Genomic DNA, 19,440 nt, shown 5'->3' on the forward strand with positions numbered 1-19,440 from the left:
ACTTACAAGCTCACTCTGGTTCAGACCTGATGCCACAATTGACATTTGTCTTCTACAGGTCACAGGGCTTTTGGCATTTTCTTTTACAACTCCAGCGTGCAGAGCAGATGCAGAGGAAAATGCCCTTCTCTCCTGCTTACATCCCTGAGTACTCTTCCCATTAACAACATTCCACGATACAGCTACACTATTAGTTGATTCTGCAGTTTGAAAGTGGGTAAGTCTTTCAGAAAATTTCAAGGGAGAGCTGTTTGGAGTCCTCCTCTCATTCCCACACAGAACAGCTGCACTGTTTATCCTTGTTCCAAATTCCTGCTCAGCTGCATTTTCTGAAGGAAAGAGGAATCAGTCACTGAAACAGTCCCAGTCTTTAATTACAGTTTCTCATTGCAGTCATGCTGGAGGATGTTGCTCCATCTTTTACATTTGCAGGCTACAGTCATTTTCTCTGCTTAATTATTCACTATTTCACCTTTACCTCATGCATTATTTAAAATCACCAGGAATCATAATTTTTCCTGATCTAAAGCTAAGGTGCTCAAACACCTGTGAAACCTTTAAGGATACAATTAGCATTTCCTGAGAAAAATTATAAATGTGGGACTAAAATATTAAAATTCATTATTGTATCAGAGTATTATCCCCTCCCAAACTGCACCTTTTGATAGCATGGGATCTCTCAAGGAATTATCAACGTTTCAACAGATTAAAAGTCTCTTGATTCACAAGAAAACACTATATAGTTCATTTAAACGCACGTTCTTTACGATTTCTCTCATTACAGATATATAAACCAGGCCAATGACTGGGATACAAGTAGACGCCAAAATGCATGTGTTGGGTTTGATCAGTCCCGTGTGTTACCTGGTTCAATTCTACACTGATTACATTGTTTCACTCCCTCTTGTTCCAACAGCACTGCCACATCAACCTGCTGAAATGTTCCCTCCTTGGAGTGAGTTTTGGCTTTCCAAAGGCTTGGGCACCAGTGGCCTTGCTCCAGAGCTTCTTTTTTAAATAGATGGGATTTAGGATGGGAAAGGTGTAAGGCAGGCGACCTAGAACTTAAAAAAAAATTATGAACAATTTACCATCTCCTTAGTTATCAGAGACATTGAATAGCAATAGTGGCATTACGTGTTGGGGAATGATTAGCAACAGAACTGATATGAAGACACAAAAGCAGTACTGTTGAATTTAAATTGACTAAAATATTTTAAAAACTGCACGTCGACATGTCAAACTGTCATGTAAATTTTCTCAAACTAACCCCAAAAGATAAATGCGAATAGCTTGCTGCTTAACAACATACCAGCTGTGTTTCACCACACTATCCAGCCTTGTGAAACAAACTTAATTTTGGTCTCTCCTCCATGCATCTATGTTCCAGAAATTTTGCTAGAACCTGGGTCTCCCTTAAAAAGAACAGAAATCTTTGCTGATTTCACAGGACCAATTTATTAGGGCTGTCGATTAATTGCAGTTAACTCACAAGATTAACTCAATTAATTGCAATTCAAAAAATTAATCATGATTAATCGTACTGTTAAACAACAGAATACCAATTTAAATTTATTAAATATTTGGATGTTTTTCTACATTTTCAAATATATTGATTTCTATTACAACACAGAATACAAAATGTATAGCGCTCACTTTGTATTATTATTTTTATTACAAATATTTGCACTGTAAAAATGATAAACAAAAAAATAGTATTTTTCAATTTTCCTCATACAAGTACTGTAGTGCAATCTCTATTGTGAAAATGTAACTTAGAAATGTAGATTTTTTTTGGTTACATAACTGCATTCAAAAATAAAACAATGTAAAACCTTAGAGCCTATACGTCCACTCAGTCCTACTTCAGCCAAATCGCTCAGACAAACAAGTCTGTTTACATTTACAGGAGATACTGCTGCCTGTTTCTTATTTACAATGTTACCTGATGCATTAATTAAATTTGTGACCAAACTTCTGGGGGGAGAAGTGTATGTCTCCTGTTCTGCAGCATTCTGCCATATTTCATGTTATAGAAGTCTCGGATGATGGCCCAGCACGTTTGTTTTAAGAACACTTTTACAGCAGATTTGACAAAATGCAAAGGTACCTATGTGAGATTTCTAAAAATAGCTACAGCACTTGACCTAAGGTTTAAGAATTCAAAAGTGAATTTGAAGTGCCTTCCAAAATCTGAGAGAGAGGAAGTGTGGAGAATGCTTTCAAAAGTCTTAAAATAGCAACACTCAAATGCAGAAACTACAGAACCCAAATCACCAAAAAAGAAAAATCAACCTTCTGCTTGTGGCATCTGACTCAGATGATGAAAATGAACATGCGTTGGTCTGCTCTGCTTTGGATTGTTATCGAGCAGAACCTGTCATCAGCATGGATGCATGTCCTCTGGAATGGTAGTTGAAGCATGAAGGGACATATGAATCATTAGCACATCTGGCACATAAATATCTTACAACGCCAGCTATAACAGTGCAACGTGAACACCTATTCTCACTTTCAGGTGACATTGTAAAGAAGCAGGCAGCATTATTTCCTGCAAATTATAACTAAACTTGTTTGTCTGAGCGATTGGCTGAAGTAGGACTGAGTGGACTTATAGTTGCTAAAGTTTTACATTGTATTTTTGAATGACTTTTTTGTACCTAATTCTACATTTCTAAGCTAACTTTCATGATAAACAGATTGCACTACAGTACTTGTAAGTGAACTGAAAAATGCTATTTATTTTGTTTTTTTACAGTGCAAATATTTGTAATAAAAAACAAATATAAAGTGAGCACTGTACACTTTGCATTCTGTGATCTAACTGAAATCAATATATTTGAAAATGTAGAAAACATCAAAAAATATTTAAATAAATGGTATTCTATTATTAATAGCATGATTAATCTTTTTAATTGACCGATTAATCACAATTAATGTTTTTAATCGCTTGACAGCCCAATTTATCTTTTCTCCTCCAACCAATACCTCAAGTTCCTATTTAATCTCCCAGCTGTCTTTGACCGACACATGCAATGTTTGTGTATTTCCTAAATGTAAGCAATCAACCATCGAACAGTAATCAAACAAGGGCGAGTGAATAAATAAATATTTCAAACTATCTTCCTGCATTGAGTTACATAGAAGAGGTTTGTCTTCCCTATGCTTATAGCCAGAATATTTGCTAGTAATTTTAGTTTTAACATTTTAATTTTGGGCACACAGCATAGAAACTAGTGCTGGAAAAGACCTACTAACCATCTCCAAAGCCCAATGAAGACTTGCTCTCTACAATTTGTTTTCTAGTATTTTGTACAGTCCAAATTTAAAGGATATAGTTGATGGGGCTTTGTTATTCCAGTCTAGCAAATCTCACTGCTGGGACAAATTTCCATGATATTTAGCCTGAAGTTTTCCCCTTTGCTCAATTTGGTTCTGTTACTTGCAATTAAGTTTCCTCAGATCAACCTTAACTATTCTTCTTCTTCCTTGACGTTTACAGCCTTCAATTATTTGTGCAGTGTTTGCCTGTCTTCATTTTAAAAATGCAAGCCAACCTCTTCCTTTTCTACTAACCAAAGGCGCTGGCCATAAATAATTTCAGGGCACAACACAATATGGATCATTTGTAAACTAATCACTCTTCTGTGGAATAGTCCATCTCTAGTTAAATCCCATCTCCACTGAAGTCAATTATTGACTTAAGAGGGGACAGGATTTTATCCCTATTGCTTGAACTGATAGATTGGAGGGCCTTGAAAAGAAACTTCCAGGTCCCACTGATCTCTACACAGCCAACACAAGAACAGCCCCTACTTCTCTATCCCAAATGATGGAAAAACAAGTCTGCTCTAAACTCTGGTTTCCTGTATGCATGCGTGAAGAGAGTTAATCCTGCATCACTGAAATAGTTTGCATGTCTTATTAAACAGAGATGACAGAACAAACAACATGAAATCTAAATAAATAAAAAACCCAGATTATTTTGACTAGAGATGGAATCGCCAATTAAGGAAATACTAACAAAATGCAGCCCTTCTTCTTCTTCAAGGGACTAATTGTTCATAGAAGACCATAAATGACAAACAAAAAGCATTTACCCTTCTTTTTCTAGCTCTTTATTTTTTGTGTTGGAATGATCACTTGGCATTACATGGAACCCATCAGCTGAAAGTCCCTTTGAACTGCTGATTTTGTGATTTTCAAGATCTACTTCTGAAATTAATGCTGTTCCTTCAAAAGAAAAACAATATTCACAAAAATCCAAGAGAAATAAAAACACTAGTGTTTTCAACCTTGTTCTTAAGGAAAGAATTCAATTATTTCTCCAAAGCAGCAACCTTAATACAAATCAGATTTGTTTTAAAAGAGAAAGAATTCCTGAAAAAAAATAAATGCAAAATATCAAGTAAAGCAACAAGTATATGCAACTGTTATCACCAGGAGAATGACTGAAAAAGAACAATTTTCTCAGCTAAGGACACAAAGATACGTACGAATGATACATGGTTTGAGTGAACTATAGTGCCAGTGGCACATTTACTGTCAATAATGGTGAAATGAGACTAGTTTTTATGTAATTTTCAGTATTCTGCAGAATTATAATGTAGCATTAACCATGAAAAAAAATGGAGCCATAGTAATTTCTGACCCCTGCAAAAGAAAAAGTTACATCTTACAGACTCTAAAATCCCCATGTCCCCAAATCAAAATGTGTATAAAATACTACCCCAGAGTGAAACATAGCAAACTTCATATATTCAATCATTTACAAAAACAAGGAGTCAACTGATGCATTAGGTGGAACTAATGATGAAATAGGGAAAAGTAGAAACATTAAGGCAGAATTCTGCTAATTTTATACACTTTTTATTTATAAAGCCTCAAAAATACATGAACGTATCTCTGTTCACCAGTAAATATTTTAGAAAGGCAAATATTTAATGTTTGGGAGATGCTTGTAATTTTTAAACAAACCATCAATAATTGTAATCAGTTTTAAGCTTTTATGAGAAAGCCTGAAATCCATATTCTAGCATGACAATGTAAAACAAGCTTTATATTAATTAAATTGCTTTAAGTCACTCTGTAGCCTGAAGGAAACTATCATTGATTTCGCGACTTAATCCTCAAACACAGTATTTATAGTTATCTTATGATTTAGGCTTATTGGATCTAGAAAATGTCACACAAACACTCATTCAAAAGTTAGCTCCATCAGGAATAATGTATCTCTCCTACCGAATTAGGCCCACCAGTGTCAACACACTTTTCAGTTTCTCAACCTGTCAGCAGTCTGGACCTGTTCTGCATCACCTCCTACAGCCAACCAATACAGAAATCCACTCCATTCTATTTTGCCAAAGGACAGACCTTCAGTGACAGAAGGTGGAGACCTGTTTGGAATTTAGCAGCTTTCACAGCCCCCATCCATCCAAGGGACAGAAGACAGTCAGACTGGAATGAATGCCCACAAAACAAGCAGCATGGATAGGTATTGCTAAGCCATGAGGCCTACCCAATTTCTTTTTGAAAATATCTTAAGCAAGAATAATTGTTTGAGAGTCAGGAACAGATAAGTATGTGTTTTGTAGCCTACATATTTTACCGTGTAAATCATATTAATACAAAAAAGCCACTACTAAGTCCTGTGCATTTCACTGAATAATTGAGTTTAAGCAAAACTATATTAAGATTAAGCCAGCTCAACCCAACACCTCAGCTTCTTGGGGGAAAAATAATCATGAGATTCTCAGCGAGCTGTTTGGAATAAAGGTAAAAATAATTTTCATTGATGTTCTGTTACCTCTAGCTGGTCTCATCTGTCCCACTGTGAGTGTCCCTTCCACTCTGGAATGAGGCAGTTCACTGGCTGGGGGTTGAAATTCAAAGCCCTGGCTTCCATGCTCTTCCAGCACAGCCTCAAGCACGGCCATTTCCTGTTGAAGTTTTTTTAAGTTGTTTTGCATGGCATCCTTCTGCTGCAATAGAAGAAACTACATTGTGCTACCAGGAGTCAGCTCAGTTGCTAAACAGTAAAAAATAATTTCTATTCAAAATCCTTGTGAATGGAACTACAGCAGAACAACTCTGATCCAAAATACTGAATCTAATTTATTTACATACTTGGTGCTTGGAAAATTACAGTGAGTTTTTATTGTAAAAACAAACCATGTCATGGTAGAAGAAAAAAAAATATTCACTTTGCAATCGTAAAACATTTTGGAATAGATTCCAAGTTATCACAGCCTCGCAGTGAGCAGCAAATACAGGCGTTGGCTTTTACAGAATGATTTACACAATTCAAATAATAGATTACTACTTTTTCCATCCAGTCATCTTAACCTGTTGAATGCCCTAAGACAACACGTCTAACGAAGTGGCCCTTGCATGCCCATTGAATTGGTCCTAAAATTGCACATGCTATTTATTCAGCAGTGGAAAAGGTCCCTATTACATGAATTCCAAGCATACTGAGCCTAGTACACGAAGGGTTAATAGGCCACTTTATTTAGAAAGTGGTAGTACAGAGCCTCTAATTAAAATTTATGTTTGCTCTCTACTATGACTCAGAAACTCAACAGCTGTTTTCAAATAGGAAAAAATTGCATCCCTTTCCTTCTTAATGCTGTCTCTGATCCTTGAAAATTGCTGTGCCCTCTGCTAAAAATATGCTGTTTGCCTCTTAGACCACACAGAATACATGGTTTCAAAGGATGCTTTTATAAACAAACAGTTTTCCAAGCTTGACAGAGGTGGTTTCTATAACAACAGTGGCTATTACATTGTCAGTTCCACCACTGCCACCATGTGGAACTTTCTAGTTATTGCATCACTGACCAAGCTAGAAATGAGAATAACTCTTTCATCAATAAGTCCAGCCCAAAGCTCTTAGGGCTTGTCTACACTGGGCTTTTCAGGGCGTGTCTACACTAAAAAATTAAGTCGACATAACTTACTTAGGCATACAGCCACTGCAGTAATTACATTGCTTGTATGTGTCTACTCTTGACTCCTTGTGTCGGTGGTGTACATTCTCACCGGGAGAGCTTGTATCGATTGTACTGTTAGTGTGGGGCACTGTGGGATGACTTCTGAAAGCCAGTAACAGTTGATGAAAGAAAAGCAGTGTCTACACCAACACTGCACTGACCTAATTACATCGACTCTATGCCTCCATAGAGGTGGCGTTATTAAGTCAGTGTAGCTGGGTAGTTACATCATGGGAGTGAAATTTTAGTGGAGACACATAGTTAGGTTGATGAAAACTGCATTGTGTCGATCTAACTCTATAGTGTAGACCAAGCCTCAGTCACTAATGAAGTAACACCACTGCAAACCCACAGCACAGTTGTGCTATACCAGTACGAACCATGACTTGCAATAGTGCAGCACACACTGGTTTGAACATGGAAGGGCCACCCACACAACAGAAAGGTGAAATTTATTCTTCCTTGGATTCTCTGTTGAGACAGCCAACAGGGTGTGACAGGAGGACAAGGGGGAGTTCTGTGGGGAGACCTATCCAATAGAAACTGGATTGAGGTCAACCAGCCAGTACATATGACCCAAGGCACCCTTCCAGCGTAGTCTGGTCTGGAATCAGTGACCAAGAAGGCAAAGACTTTGTGTTTCTAATTAATCACCATAGCAATCCAGTACCTCTGTCCCCACAGACAACTGGAATCAGATAATAATACAGTTAACCAGGCTTATAATTTTAAAAGTCTCTTTACCATAAATCCAATATCAATTCCTACCAATGCAAACCTTTGGTGTAGGAAGCACAAGTTTCCAGCACTAATCGAATGCAGAAAGGAAGTTACAGACACAACCCACAATTAAGCATCAAAATCTTAATGCTATATGGTGAATAACCTGTAGTAGAATGTGTTGCTAATGCATAAGGCAAAATCTGTCAAATATCAGCATTAAAGCAGCTCTGCAGTTCTGGATAGCTTAGTACCTGAAACTAACAGCACCTTTTCTGTAGATCTGTGGCATCCAGTGATGGTAGCTCCATAATTTGCACATGACTATCTAGTTCCTAGATTTTATACTATCCAACTATATCTGGAAAGTGCATTAAGCAGTTAGAGAACTCAGTGCATGAACTTGCATACCTGTGTGGTAAGGATCTCACACTGGGAGGACAGCCCAGAAGAATCTCCTGGGTGACTGGCTTCACTGTCATATCCGGATGCTTCACCTTGAAAAACAGACACTATGATTCATATATTAAAAAGTACTGTTAATAACAACAACGTCTCTCACTCACCACGGGGCCCATCGCTGCATATTCACAATAAAGAGATTAAGGGTGATGTTTTCAAAAGCACCTAAATTACTTAGGAGCAAAAGTCCCATATTCAGAAGTGACTTAGGTTCCTAAGGGAGTGACCTTCTAAAGCATCAAAGTAACAAGAGCACAAGTCCCTTCCAATGGGACTGGTGCTCTTAAGTCCCTTGGGCACTTCTGAAAAATATTTATTTCTATTACTGTAGCACGTGGGAGTCCTAGTTATGCCCATCCTGAGTCTCTCTTAATATCAATGGAACTTAAGAGCTTTTGAAAATTTTATCTTAGGTCTGTAAAAGCAGCAAAGAATCCTGTGGCACCTTATAGACTAAGGGCTCGTCCAGACTAGGGGGGGGAAATCGATCTTAGATATGCAACTTCAGCTACGTGAATAACGTAGCTGAAGTCGAATATCTAAGATCGGATTACTCACCCGTCCAGACGGCACGGGACCGATGTCCGCAGCTCTCCGTGTCGATTCCGGAATTCCGTTCGGGTTGATGGAGTTCCGGAATCGATATAAGCCCGCTCGGGGATCGATATATCGCGTCTAGATTAGACGCGATATATCGATCCCCGAGCAATCGATTTTAACCCGCCGATACGGGGGGGGTAGACTGGACGAGCGCTAACAGACGTTTTGGAGCATGAGCTTTCGTGGGTGAATACCCACTTCCTCAGATGCATGTAATGGAAATTTCCAGGGCCAGGTATATATATGTGCTAGCAAGCAAGCTAGAAATAACGAGGTCAGTTCAATCAGGGAGGATGAGGCCCTGTTCTAGCAGTTGAGGTGTGAAAACCAAGAGAGGAGAAACTGGTTCTGTAATTGGCAAGCCATTCAGAGTCTTTGTTCAATCCTGAGCTGATGGTGTCAAATTTGCAGATGAACTGAAGCTCAGCAGTTTCTCTCTCAAGTCTGGTCCTGAAGTTTTTTGCTGCAGGATGGCCACCTTAAGGTCTGCTATAGTGTGGCCAGGGAGGTTGAAGTGCTCTCCTACAGGTTTTTGTATATTGCCATTCCTAATGTCTGATTTGTGTCCATTTATCCTTTTCCGTAGAGACTGTCCAGTTTGGCCGATGTACATAGCAGAGGGGCATTACTGGCATATGATGGCGTATATTACATTGGTGGATGTGCAGGTGAATGGACCAGTGATGGTGTGGCTGATCTGGTTAGGTCCTGTGATGGTGTCACTGGTGTAGATATGTGGGCAGAGTTGGCATCGAGGTTTGTTGCATGGATTGGTGCCTGAGCTAGAGTTATTATGGTGTGGTGTGCAGTTACTGGTGAGAATATGTTTCAGGTTGGCAGGTTGTCTGTGGGCAAGGACTGGCCTGCCACCCAAGGCCTGTGAAAGTGTGGGATCATTGTCCAGGATGGGTTGTAGATCCTTGATGTCCAGGATGGGTTGTAGATCCACCAGTAACTGCACACCGCACCATAATAACTCTAGCTCAGGAACCAATCCATGCAACAAACCTCGATGCCAACTCTGCCCACATATCTACACCAGCGACACCATCACAGGACCTAACCAGATCAGCCACACCATCACTGGTCCATTCACCTGCACATCCACCAATGTAATATACGCCATCATATGCCAGCAATGCCCTTCTGCTATGTACATCGGCCAAACTGGACAGTCTCTACGGAAAAGGATAAATGGACACAAATCAGACATTAGGAATGGCAATATACAAAAACCTGTAGGAGAGCACTTCAACCTCCCAGGCCACACTATAGCAGACCTTAAGGTGGCCATCCTGCAGCAAAAAAACTTCAGGACCAGACTTCAAAGAGAAACTGCTGAGCTTCAGTTCATCTGCAAATTTGACACCATCAGCTCAGGATTGAACAAAGACTGTGAATGGCTTGCCAACTACAGAACCAGTTTCTCCTCTCTTGGTTTTCACACCTCAACTGCTAGAACAGGGCCTCATCCTCCCTGATTGAACTGACCTCGTTATCTCTAGCTTGCTTGCTAGCATATATATACCTGCCCCTGGAAATTTCCACCACATGCATCTGAAGAAGTGGGTATTCACCCACGAAAGCTCATGCTCCAAAACGTGTTAGTCTATAAGGTGCCACAGGATTCTTTGCTGCTTTTACAGATCCAGACTAACACGGCTACCCCTCTGATACGTCATACCTTAGGTCTGTATCCTAAGAATAGTTTATGTAAGCATCTTTAGAAAAAAAAGTATAATTATCCTGTGAATTTAAAAACTTGTCTTAGAGTAGTAAGTAATGTAGAGCCGAACAGCAAGAGATATCAATTTCCGTTTCTGTGGATATTTTTTCTGGGAAAACCACCTTAGAACTAACAGTGAAGTTTGGTCAGCAGACCCAGGAATCAAATTCTTATATGAAATTCAACACTTTGGTCAACAGGTGCTGGGGCCAAATTAATTCCAGGCTCTATTTTAGTCATTTCCTCTCTGCTCTAAGAATTACTATGAGAATTTAACTTAAAGGAAACAAAAATGAAGAAAAACGCAGAAAAGTAAATAATTTATTTATGCTTCTGATTTGATTGCATATTACTTAGATAGTAAGCTTTTGGTGCATGGACCGTCTTTTTGTTTTGTGTTTGTACTGCACCTGACCCAAGGGGACTCCTAACTATTCAGTAATACAAATAATAAATTGGAGCAAGGATATCTTCCTTTGTACCTAAATTTGGTTGCACATTCTGGTCTAGTTGGTGTCCACCTTCCAAATCAGTTTTTCTTCCTGTCAGCTCTTCATTACCATTTGGACTAGCTTCTCTGCTTACATTCGAACTGCTCATTTCTTTGGAACAAGGAGCTAATGTTATGGGCGTCTTCAACTCTTGTGGTCTATTGGTTGAATCTTCTGACATGTTGGACTGGGAAGAAAATAAGTTAACGGAGCATTCTGACTCTTGGCTTGGAGAAACATACATATCTCTCAAGCTGACTCCAGGCGTTTTCTGTACAGCTTTATTATTGCCACTGCTACTGTTCAGCAATGCTAGAATCTCTGCCGGGGATGAAGACTCTACTGTAGACATGATCTGTTCTGTAGGCTGCAATGGTGTGCTTGCTGATTTGCCAAATATTAATGCCTGAAAGCACGGTAGTTCTTCATCTTCACTAGACTCCTCCTCGGAGGACTGCAATTTCCAGGCCGGTCTTCTGGGTTCCCGAACAAAGTTTTGAGACCTAGACTTAGAACTACTGCTGCCACTGTTCAGTTCTCTTAATGAGGGTTCCTGATTCTTTTTAACAAATACAGCAGAAATTTCTTTCCTATCCATTTCACAAATGCTGATGTTCTCTTTAATGTCACCAGCAGAGCACAATAAGCCATCAGGGGTCTCTGACAGCAATGGAAAACCACTAGTATCTTCAGTGGGTTGTTCCAGAGCCTCCTCTGAAATTAAGCACTCAAGCACACCTACGCTGGCAATTTGGAATACTTGTTCTTTATCACTCTTTACTTGTTTGCATTCCCCTTCATAACCGTTCTTTTCAATTACTTTGCAGCTAAATTCAGCAGGGCTTTGTTGACAAACTACAGGATATACCAGGACTGGCTTAGGCTGTAAATTTAATACCGGCCCTTTGTTTTCAGCTTCTTCAGCTTTTACTCCTTGATTGCTCTCTCTTTCATTCATTGTGCTTAAATCAGTTATTTGGAAAATTTGCTCTTCTATATTACTCCGGTCACCTAGGCTTCCATTACTTTTGTTTAGGTTCTGACTTAATTGACTTTCTATCACTATCTCAGGTGAAATTCTCTTTTCCTTTGGTTGTCTTCGTTTTTGCAGTCTGCCCCTACTCTTAATCTTGGCTGTGGCTGCTCTTGGTGGTGAGAATAACTGCACTTGATCTGGAACTTGTGAAATAGTCTTGCCATCATCACCAATGTGTCCATATTCAGTGTCCCTGGAAAAGTGAGTTCCTGGCCTATGCCCAGAAATACCTTTAGCAGAGTCAGATGTTTTAGGCTCTTCTCTCTCACAAACCTCATCCAGGCCCACTGTTTTTTTAACATATGTAGGTTCATTTTTTAAGTCTCTATTGTTATGCCTATATTCTACACAGCTAGCACCTGATTTCCTTAGAGTTTCAGAAGCAGTGCTTTCTGTCACCGATTCCTTCACTGGACTAGGATGAAGGGTAAATGATAGTCTTTTTGAATGTCTGAACATATTTCGGAGGTACTGTGTATCTATCTCACTGTCTTCAGTTTCTGTGTTCAACTCTGAAATGAATTTAGCTTCAGGTGACTTTGGGTTTCTGAACCTTTCCAAGTCATTTTCTGTGCAATGTCTATTGGTCTTGGGTGAACACGCACACAACTCTTTCTTCTTGGGCTCAGTCGCAGCACATTGATTATTCTCAGACAAATTCTGCACTGGGCAGGCAGCTTGATCCACATTTGTGGAATGAGGCTGCAAGAGTGACTGGCTGCCTTGATTTTCACAAACTTGAGAATCTGTATCAGGCGCAACAGAACAAGCATTTAAATCATCCACTGATATTTTGACATAGAAGAGGCCCTTTCCAGTTTGCATACCGTCAGAACAATTTTCAGGATTACGGTGTGTTTTATCTGCTTGCAAGTCATTGCCCTTCAGATCAGTGTCTGACAGAGGTATGCTATGGTTCAGTACATCCTGCTGCTCATCAGGGTCTTTGCATTCAGGGACATGTATCAATACATTCCTCTGTAACCCAGAGGAGGAATCTTTGCTTTCACTGGCATGCTTTCTTGCTCTCTCATTTGGCTCACCTCTTCTCCTGGTTTCTTTTGTCATTTTTTCAGTCAGTAACTGAAGCCTCCGGCTGCGTCTGACTCGTTTTTTTTCTGAATCACCTTTTTTTGGCTCTTCACTGCTTGGGTAACTATCAATCTGCATCTCAGTCAGATCAGGGCAACTTGAGTTTCTATCCACTACCAGCTGCAGAGTACACACAGGCCTACCTGAATGTCTGCTTCTTTTTGTTTGTGAGCTTCTCATTTTTTTACTACTCTTTCGGTCACAGGTATTCTGTACTGGCTCTCCATCAGTGCTGTTGCAAGTTACTTTCTCAGTATCATTTTTCAATATGGATTTCCCCTCATGGAGGGGAAGTTCTGCTGGTATACTGTCCCCATTTTTCACACCCATGGGACTCCCATTAACAACAGTGGAACCTTCACCACTTTCTTTCCTTCCAGTATTTCTACCAACAAGGCACTGATTAACACCCTCAGAATGCTTCTTTAGATCCTTTTCATCTCTCTTCTTGATGAAGTCCACAGGTTGCAGATCAGAGGCAGTCTTTCTTTTCCGTTTTAATTTACTTGCTCCGGAATTACTTGAGGGTTTCACATCAGTAGTAACATCTTCCATTTTTGGACTCCGTGGCATCTCTCTCATGTGGACTAGGGGGTTTGACTTCTTGTCTCTTTTATAAGTTTTCCCAAATATTTTATCTTCAATGTTATGCACAATTGATTTTGACAAACTCCTATCCTTTTCACATCCCATCACAACTTCTGTGCAGTTTACCATCAGGTCAGTCTTCTCTGAAATACAGGACTCTCTATCTGATAAATATGAATCTCCATCTTCTGTGTCAGTTGCCCCAGCAGGAGCATCCTGGGAGGAACTAGAAGACAGCATCTCATTGCTTTTAGAAAACCACTCGTTGACCTTTTGAATGCTTCTCTTCAGTCTTTTCCCAGAAACTTGACTCAAAGGATTGCTGTGAAGAGTCTTAGGCTGCCACAGGCTTTCCAAAGCAGGTTCCCTTTCATGCAGGGAGCTACTCTCAGGTTGACATGTTTCTACAGCTTCAGTATGCTGGACACCATTACCTGTCTTCTTGCTTTTATCTAATTGCTTTTCTGAGCTGTGTGCTAAACCAGACTCTTTGTTTTTACTACTGAACGGAGTTTCCCCAGCATCCATTTCTTCTGCACTGTAGAATAAACTTGTGTCCTCATTCAGCAAAGAGCTGGCGTTGGCTGTTCTGTCACACTGCTCTGCCTGTGAGTTTGAAACAGAAATGCCCTGGCTTTCCTTTAAATGACCCTCAGCCACATTCACTTGAGCAGCCTCTAAATCTTCGATGCTGTTCCAAATGCCTTTGCTGTCTTCCTCTGAGACACCACGTTCACCTGAAAATACATAAGACTTACAAGCTGCTAAGCACCTCAGGGTTTGCATACACAGGAACAATGAAGTGCTTAACTGCTAATATTTTGTTTGCAAATACGCAGAATTTTAAATGTTATTCATAAAAACTAGTTATAGCTTAAAAAAACCTACCTACATGCACACTCAGGTACAACTATCAGACTCACTAGATGATATCTTTTGTTTAATTATTCCAGACCTAGCTCATCTCTCCTTTTTCCAGGATACTTAATTTCAGAGTTTTTGTTACTTCCTCTACGCTGTCCTATTCCCTGATATTCAAAGGCTAATTAACACCACGTCATTCCTCATTTTTCTGCATTTTTAAGTGGGCACGTTATTCCATTTAAACTACGAGTCTTTCAATTGCCAATCCTTCAAAACATTTTTAGAAATATAATTGACAACCAGTATGAGTAGGTTACAAAAGCAGACTTTGTTTGAATACTTGGAACTAACAGAAAGTTCACCAGCAAAAGAAAGACAGAACTGCGAGTTAGTAGTTTGATTATACAGGCATGAAAGAGCCTCACTTACCCCTGCAGCTCCTGAAATTTCTCTGGATTGAATTAAGTTCAAGGTCTCTGTCCTTATCTTCAAGGTGCTATTTGGCCTGAGCACAGGACACCTAAAACATGACTAAAGCCCCAAGATGAGGATTCTGGTCGACTACTCTGCTGCCCTGGTAAAATGAAACTTTTCCCATAAGGGTAATGCTCATCTGTGCAGGAGTCAGAGGCTTCTCTGAGACTGTGGAATGAACTCCCACAGGAACTAAAGACCATCGCAACCCTTACCACTTTGCACTCCAAGCGCAAGATGCACTTTTTCAACTTGTCTTCTTTAATTTAAAAACAAAAACAAAACCCTACCAATACAGTTCGCTGCACACACTATTCCCCATATGTGGAGAGGATGGGAGAAACACTGAACCACATGTGACATATGTTCACAGTGATGCTTAATGCACTACCGGAAGGTACTCAGATACTACTGTCATGAGGGTGATATAGGAACCCATGCAGAAAAGAATTTGTTTTGCACTTTAAACAAGTTCATTTTTCTGCTTCCATGCACACAGTTAAATATTTGCTAACAAGTCTGATACTGACAATCAAATGCCTAACATTTGTGTGTGTCTAATCTGTAAACAGCTTGCCTCATAACGACACACACTCTAGCCAAAGTCATTAACAAAAATGAATTCAGTACAGTACTGAGAGTGCACATTACCTAAACATGGAAATGGAAGTTTTAATTTATAGGAAGTCAAATTTAATACTCTAATTTCAAACTTCCTTCCTCTCCATATGTACTATCTGGCACAAAAATATCACACATACCTAAGATATCTGACGAAAGTATTTCTCCTGCATCTGACTTGAGAGGCCACATGTTGTATGGACTTTCACTTTCCTTCTCAGCATACTGTAGTTCTTCCTCACACTCTCCTTTTTGAGGTGGAGTCTGAAATAATTCTTTGTCTCCCATTCTGTTTGGAAGGATTGTGAAAAAGAAAATCCATGTAGTCACAAGTGCAATAATGCTTTGACATAATCAGAAAATACTATTTTATACCCAATAGCAAACAAAGATTATTTACCAGATAATTATTATTATTATTTCTGCTCCTCTGAAGACATTGTATTGCAGGATTCATTCTCATCCAACCCAGCTTCTCCCCTCAGAGTGTGGGTAACTGTTTCTGAAGTCTTTTTCCCCCTTGCACCTGATTTTTCACTATCTCATATAGATAGAGAGAGAGACAGAATGAACTGTTGTGGTTATGATGGTGCTGTACCAAATCTTTTGGAAAATACAGTACCTGATGTTTGCACCATGGAAAAGAATGATCTGAACCTTCATAAATGAATCATCAGAATAGAAACCTAGAACATGAGGACTGTGTATGAAGGGAAGCTTGCCATTGTGACCAAAGAATTGAAAAAAGATGTAAGATAGACATATGTGAAATCTCAGAGCTGCAGTGGAATGGCAGGGGCCATTTCACGATGATGGATGGGTATGCCATGTACTATGAAGGCTCTGTGAAAGTGAGAGAAAAAGTGGCTACATTTATCATATCCAAGGAGACATCCAAGCATGTATTTGGACATAATCTAGTCAGCAACAGAATAATCAGAATTTGCCTTTGAGATAAGCCAGTTAACATTGATCATATAGGTTTATGTTCCTACGACAGCAGCTGATGACAATGCAGCTGATGAGTTATATGATCGGTTTGAAAAGACACCCATTGAAACACCAAGTAAAGACATCATCCTGGTAACTGGAGACCTAAATGAGAAAGTTCGAGCTATAAGCTCTCAAAGAAGTAATGAGAAACAATGATCTGGGTTTACAAAATGAGAGAGGAAGGTGTTTAGTTGAATTCTGCAGTTTAATCATCTAGTCATTACAATTATCATCTTCACCCAACATCCTAGACGTTTATAGACATGGAGGTCACCTGACAGTGCGACAAAGATCCAAATCACCCATGTAATGATACAGGGACATTGGAGATCAAGCATCCAATGGGCAAAGTTTTTCCTGAGTGCAGATTGTGAGTCAGACCATCAACTGTTTGCCTCGAACATAAAATTAAAACTTAAGATAACATGTCTGGCAGGTCCACTACACCTGGACCTGTCCAAAATCAAAGAAAACTACAAGACTTTTGTAAAGAATGCACCTGAGTCATTGTCACAGGTGAAAGAGGAGAACAACCTGCATAAGCTCTGGGATAAAATGAAAAACTAGCATGCTCAAAGCCTCCAAACAACACATTCTGAAAAGCCAGCATCAGATGGCACTACAGTTAATGGAGAAGTTGTTTGAGCTGGCAAAAACACAATGCAGAGTGAAAGAGAGGTGTGGAGACTGAAGAATGCAGGAGAAAATACAAGGAACTGAGCAGATGGATTCAAAGGCAGACTAGATGAGACTGACAGATGCTGCGACTGAAGGACAGGAGTTATAGCACTTGATAATTGCCCTGTTCTTTTCATTCTCCTTGAAATATCCGACAGTGACCAATGCCGGAAGACAGGTCACTGGGCTAGATGAACCATTGGTCTGACCCAGAATGGTCATTCTTATGTTCTTATGACAACAAACACAATAGGGCAAAATGCAAGGAACTTGAGAATTATAAAGGCAGTAATTTTAAAAAAGCTATTCTCCCAGTGGTCAGTCTCCTTACTAAAAAGTTTTCCCCACGAGCACCCATAATAAAAGATTACGATGACAGAGTTCTTACTGAAGATGATAATATCAAATGCAAGGGGAGCAATTACTGTACCAATCTATATGCTTTATCAGAACCACTTACAATACATGACAGCAGAGAAGAGATACAGAGCTGAAGCCATAAATCCTTAGGGAAAGTGGGGTGTTATATTATGAAAATTAAGCCTAGGAAAGCACCATGGGTGGATAACATACCAGCAGAATTGCTAAATGCAAATGGTGTCCACAATATTGACCTCGTGGAAAATCTGCAATGATGTATGGATGACTAAAAACTGGCTGGACAACAACTGGACAAAGGGAATCTTTCTGCCCTTGCCAAAGAACAGGGATATAACAGAATGCAGTAACTTTTGTACCATCTCCCTGATATCGCACATGAGCAAAGTGCTGCTCTACATAATTCAGGATACCATGAAGTATGATAGGAGCAGAACTACCACTACAACTATGTGGTTTCAGAGAGGAATGAGACATAGGGGATCAAATTTGCAAATATCCATATCACTGAAAAACCCAAGGAGTACAAACATCCATTGATCACGTGATGCCATCTGACATAACCATCACTGGAGGATATAGGCAGACACAGGGATTCCAAAGCATCTACTTAAATTCATTGCAAGTCTCTTCTGTCAACAACAGGCCATGGTGTGAAAAGCAGAGATTGGTTTTCCATTGAGCAGAGTGAGAGACCACGGTGCATTTTTCCCCTCGAGTCTTTTCCACGTGTTCACAAAATTTATTAAAATTCAAGCTCTGGAAAGTTTTGAAAAAGTGGAAGGAGCTGAGGTTCCATTGGTGGACACTTCTTAACTGACCTCAGATATGCTGATGATATACCACTTTTTGCTGCAACCACAGACACAATGCAATGAATAATGAAGCCTGTAAAAACATGTAATCAGGAATATGGACTATTCCTGAATGTGGCAAAAATGGAATGCATGTATGTTCCCATGATCAACAACAACATGATACAAGTGGACATTACGATTAATGGTCAAGCTGTAGAGGCAGTAGATGAATTTAATTATCTGGGATCATATACATACCAACCAAGGAGGCTACTCTGAAGAAGTTGGAAGACTAGGAATGTCTTCTCTTTTGAAAGTGTGGAAAAACAATGGTATCTGGAAACGTATGAAGGTTCAACTGGTGAAAAGCGTAATATTTTCCATAGTGACTTATGGATGTGAATACTGGGACACTAATGTTAGCTGTAAAGGGAGTGCAGAATGTGAGTAGAAACTGGATTTAAGTGTAAACATGTCTTCATACACGTTTTGTGAATAATGTTTACCACAGCATTGTCGCCATCTATTTGGAAAGTCCATCAAAGGTGCCTAGTGCCGCTAAATGCTGTAGGTCCTTCTTGACAACACTGCAGCACATCTGATTCTCTAAGACCCAACAAGGAGTAGTTAAACAAGATAAACTAGAAAATACCAACCACATTCCAAGTATTGTTCTCTTTTACTTACCCACCACCACCTGCTTTTTTAAAAAGATCATCAGAAGAATCAGATCCTGAAAAAAAACCCAAATCAGCTGTTAGCACTCCGGCTGAGAAGACCCAAAAAGCAAACCAGGATTTGTCATTGTTTCAGTGTGCTGTATTCACACTGGTCTTTCTCACAATTAAGTTCTTTCAGCTTGTACTATGTGAACTCCATTGTACTATTATTCCCTGGTCTTTCTCACAATTAAGTTCTTTCAGCTTGT

At 39.5% G+C, this 19,440-nt stretch overlaps 1 protein-coding gene across 5 annotated transcripts in view; it reads right to left on the minus strand.

Annotated features, from left to right (window-relative positions):
* Positions 1 to 19,440, minus strand: part of BRCA1 (BRCA1 DNA repair associated) — a 48,690-nt gene that overhangs the window by 15,888 nt on the left and 13,362 nt on the right. For 4 of the 5 annotated variants that reach the window (XM_050935103.1, XM_050935104.1, XM_050935101.1 and 1 more), the window contains 8 exons: positions 19,200 to 19,245; positions 15,807 to 15,955; positions 10,983 to 14,444; positions 8,124 to 8,209; positions 5,807 to 5,981; positions 4,101 to 4,233; positions 865 to 1,064; positions 7 to 329 (listed from right to left, as the gene is read on the minus strand). In XM_050935103.1, the coding sequence (XP_050791060.1) occupies positions 7 to 329; positions 865 to 1,064; positions 4,101 to 4,233; positions 5,807 to 5,981; positions 8,124 to 8,209; positions 10,983 to 14,444; positions 15,807 to 15,955; positions 19,200 to 19,245 (4,574 nt within the window). The remainder of the gene's footprint in view (positions 1 to 6; positions 330 to 864; positions 1,065 to 4,100; positions 4,234 to 5,806; positions 5,982 to 8,123; positions 8,210 to 10,982; positions 14,445 to 15,806; positions 15,956 to 19,199; positions 19,246 to 19,440) is intronic. The other variant, XM_050935105.1, reaches the window with a different exon arrangement.

The sequence above is a fragment of the Gopherus flavomarginatus genome, chromosome 25, assembly GCF_025201925.1.
Source record: "Gopherus flavomarginatus isolate rGopFla2 chromosome 25, rGopFla2.mat.asm, whole genome shotgun sequence".
Lineage (NCBI taxonomy): Eukaryota > Metazoa > Chordata > Testudines > Testudinidae > Gopherus > Gopherus flavomarginatus.